The sequence below is a fragment of the Loa loa genome (genome assembly GCF_000183805.2).
Source record: "Loa loa unplaced genomic scaffold supercont3.530, whole genome shotgun sequence".
Taxonomy (NCBI): domain Eukaryota; kingdom Metazoa; phylum Nematoda; class Chromadorea; order Rhabditida; family Onchocercidae; genus Loa; species Loa loa.
This window is the reverse complement of record NW_018108710.1, coordinates 1-4,209: the sequence shown is the minus strand read 5'-3', so window position 1 is coordinate 4,209 and position 4,209 is coordinate 1. Positions and strand designations below refer to the sequence as shown.

Genomic DNA, 4,209 nt, shown 5'->3' with positions numbered 1-4,209 from the left:
TATATATATATATATATATATATATATATATATATATATATATATATATATATATATATATATATATATAAAATTCTCACCGGCCGATAGCCAACAATTCAGAAAGCCTCGTCTTCCCACCTACCATGTGGAATACTCGCCAAGAATGACTGAAGCTTCTAAGATAAATTTGAGAGTATCATATCTAATCTGCCCAACTTTTCTTTATGACATGCATTCCACAATCTTTTAAAGAAAGAAATTCATCCAATACTAGGATTAGTATCCACCATTCAGTATCCAAATCATTTTTCAAAGTTCTGAACTAAACAAATTCTGTGATCTAAAGGACCAATCTTTTCAAGAAAATTTAGAGGAAACAAACGCGAAATTACTCACAGCTTAATTTGTAAGTAGGGAGAAGGGAACGGTATGGTAGTCCACAGAATAAGCTGCCGTATGAGATGAATGTATATGTCCAAAAAATGGGCTGTTGCTAAATATCTGTAGTAGATTGCTTAATATCTACAAGAACGCTGCAATGAGTAATGGGTAGCTCATGTAATAAATGAACAATTACCTCTTCAAAATAACGTAAAACAAGGCTGATTCTTTTATAATTCGACCCGCACTACGGTATAAGAAGGATGACATTTAAAAGAGCTAAGCAAGATGAAATAAATGTACTACAAGCTTCAAGTAATTAGACCACATTCACCAATTGATTTGAACGGCAGATTGAAGTACAGTATATAATCTTACCGCCTTTAAAAGATCGAAGAACTCTACAATCTTAATAAAAAAATTTCTAATAAAAAACGAACTTCACTCGTCACACGTGACTTTGTGATCAGTGTTTTTGGAGGAACTTTCGACAAATTACAAATACCATCACGTCTATCACTTTGCGTGGGAACTGGCCTGAAAATATGACGGTTGGATTTTGAGCAAAACTGTAGCAGTTACTGAAGTTACACGAAAAGAAATGCTCGAATCTACTTACCTTCTCGTCCTGAGAAGAGGACTTCTTTTTCTCCCCCCTAAGCCAGATGTAGACGGAGTATGTAGAAGCACCTAAAAAAATAATTTATAAACATCTTTCTCGTAACCGTTTTCTGTATTATGTAAAATATGGATCCCTAAGAACAGCAGGATATGTCAGAAATGAAGGGAAAAAAATATCATACCTTACTAATATTGTGAATCAGTCGTAGGCCACAATTAACTGAGACCATGTTGTGGAACCTATGACTACATGCTGTTTTAGTTGCATCTGCCAATACACTGCTATTCGCCTAGTCCACTAACCAAACAGAAGTGTACCCCAATTTGATTAAATATTTCGAAATAATTATTTTACATAAATCTGCCATCATGTTACTCTAATTAGAGAAAAGATTTGTTCATCTACAAACTACACACAACTAATTGAAGTAAGCAAAGGCCAACATCATGCTGTGATAATGTATCCACTGCAACTTCTGTGCAAGAACTACTATCCTTATGCCGGTACCAAAAATCGGACATTCTAGACATCCCTGCTGCCGCCATTTCTGCTGCTCGAGCCTAAAACTCCATAAGCAACTACGTGAATTGACCACAGTATTTTTCAAGAATTCATAATCAACTATTACCCGAAATCGTTGTCTTCGAGGATTTCGCAGAAAATCTTTTGCACAGTTTTCAGCAGAAATATCAGTATTTAAACTGCCAATACTACCATTTTTCTCTGTGTTTACAGCAGATACCATAACACAATCTTCAGTCATATTCGTTAGCATTCTTTTAGTTTCCTGATATTGCTAAGCAGAATTCAATATAACGAATGATTAATGGAAACATATGTTATTTTCATGTATTTCTTATTTTCTACAACACTGATCATTATACTGAATTCTTTCACTACGGCTGATCCTTAAACTAGGAATTTCAATTTCAGAAGTGAAATACTTTTCGAGTAAAATCAACTTCTGATGAACCTTTTATAGACTTATCTTTCCAATGAGTTTGGTACCTTATTTGTACAGCAAGACAAATTTTCAAGACTTGAGATGAATAACGGCTTCAGCCTTGCGCTATTAGAACAATCACTTTTTGTTATTTCAGCTTCAGATCTTCAAATATACAGCACAAATTAACATGGGAAAAAAACAAACTACAAGTACTCCAAAACATCAGTATAATATTTATTCCTCCATATGCAAAAATTAGTTTTCTATTGCAGCAAGATAAGAGTTCTGTAAAATCAAAGTGGTTTTACTTACCTTACGCGCCTAACACGAACATGTTTCCTTAAAATGCAGTCGCGCTCAGTTTCAAGCTGTGACATCTTCATCAGATCAGAATGTTTCGATATTTTCGAAAAATTAGTAAACTTGCCATCTATGCATAGATGGAACACTCTCCTATCTTTTAAAACATTGACCGTGAAGTCGTTTGAAGATATGTTTGAATTAAATGTTGTTGCACTCCGACTACGTCGGCGACTTCCTAGAAGCGATTTGTGCTAGGAAACTTTCAGTATTAATCTAAAATGCAGAAAAAAAAATTTTATCCCTGGAAGTTTCCGAACAACGGTACCTTTTCCTAGCGCTTCCATTTGCTCACTTTTGTTTACATTTTCAAAGATTTCAGGAACAATGATCTCGTCGAAATCACCAAAAGAAGCTGAGTCATTGCCTTAAACGTAGCAACCAAACTCTTTACGAACGAAGATGTGAAAAACTGTACTTGTCAATTTTCATTTGCTTTCAAAATTTTAAAGGACATTTTCCTAAGAGTCAACGGCAGAAATTATTGAATACTAAAGAAAGATGAATATATTCATAAACAAAACTGACTTAGTGACTTGATAGACTTTGTTGGCTTCCACACCTTTCATCTGGTAAAGTATTCGAAAAATTTTTTCAATACTAAATAGTACACTGAATTACAGAAAACATAAATGTAAAGTGAAAACGTCTCATGGTAAGCACCTCATAATATGTTATTGTTCTTAATAACGGAACTACTGAACAGAAAAAAGTCAACCGTCAATATTTAGCGTACTGAGTGAGGTATCGTCTTTTTCATAAATCAGCCGATCAACCAAAACACTCAATTCACTGGAAGTACCGGTAAGTAGCTTGTTCAGCTGACGCTCACTCGTAACTGGAACGTTATTTACAGCAAGGACCACATCACCTTAAATTAACACATTGTTCATCATAAGGAATAAAATAAAACACTATTTTAAAAAGGAATTAATGGCTGTACCTGCTTTAAAACCACATCTTTCAGCGGAAGAAAAGCTTTCTACAGTTGAAATTTGCACGGACCTGACTCCTGTGTTGGAAATGAGCTAAAAAACTTATTCAACATTAGTGATGACAAGTAGGAACGAATTAAGGAGTGTACTATGCAAAGGAAGTGTTGATCAGATACAGAATAATTCGAAGTCTACCAAGACAGTTTTAAAAAGCCAAAAAAAGTCACTGTAGCTTTCAATAAAGATATATCGTACCGGGCATCATAAACATTTTTAAAAAAGATTGCATTCTAATAGCGAATTTAGGAAGCTTAACAAAAATGAAGAGTAAAAGAGCATGATGTGGTTGCACAGGTATGAAAATACTCAATACATACAAATTTCCGTAAGCTCAAAAAAAAATCCATAGCTCAGCACACTAGTTCTTATTATAAGAAAAGCTCACCTGAGGATTTTTTCGAAAGTTTTATGACAGTGATTTTGAACGAATCAGAAGGCAAAGTAAGGGTGTAAACGATATTCAAGACGGTTCTGGAAAGGAAGCTACGAAGATTATATACTACACAACAAGCAACAAGTTGTTCTCTTCAATATATATGCCCCAACTCTGCAAGCTGCTTTATAGAAAACGACAAATTCTACACCAACCTGCGCTGTTTTCTCCAAAAGGTTCCCGCAGATAATGATTTCATAATCTTTGATGACTTCAACATCAGAGTTGGAAGGAACTCTGAAGACTGGAAAGGAGTATTAAACAAGCATGGTAGTGGAAACTACAATGACAATGGACGACTCCGGCTAGAATTCTGTGCAGAGCAGCAACTTACCATCACAAACACTATCTTTCAACAGACAGACAGTTTAAAGACAACCTGGATGCATTCTCGACCCTGTCGGCAGATCTTCGAGTTTAGTGGTGATGGAGTTTGACCTATGTCTTAGTGTGTCAAGAACGTCCAAGATATTCATCATACTCATGTGAT

The 4,209-nt window shown here is 35.0% G+C and overlaps 2 protein-coding genes across 2 annotated transcripts in view; both read right to left on the bottom strand.

Annotated features, from left to right (window-relative positions):
* The window catches only part of LOAG_18789 (hypothetical protein), a gene marked incomplete at both ends in the record, with an annotated part of 5,255 nt that extends 3,495 nt beyond the window's left edge, over positions 1–1,760 (bottom strand). The window contains 4 exons of the mRNA XM_020451451.1: positions 804–900; positions 983–1,053; positions 1,429–1,545; positions 1,614–1,760. Of these exons, the coding sequence (XP_020304763.1) occupies positions 804–900; positions 983–1,053; positions 1,429–1,545; positions 1,614–1,760 (432 nt within the window). The remainder of the gene's footprint in view (positions 1–803; positions 901–982; positions 1,054–1,428; positions 1,546–1,613) is intronic.
* A 434-nt stretch (positions 1,761–2,194) lies between these two features.
* On the bottom strand, positions 2,195–3,319 carry LOAG_13149 (hypothetical protein; the record flags this gene model as incomplete). The annotated part of the gene is made up of 5 exons (XM_003148660.1): positions 2,195–2,216; positions 2,244–2,469; positions 2,560–2,658; positions 3,010–3,162; positions 3,235–3,319. Coding segments are annotated over 5 exons (585 nt in total), but the record flags the coding sequence as incomplete, so codon positions are not given.
* Positions 3,320–4,209: the final 890 nt, after the last annotated feature.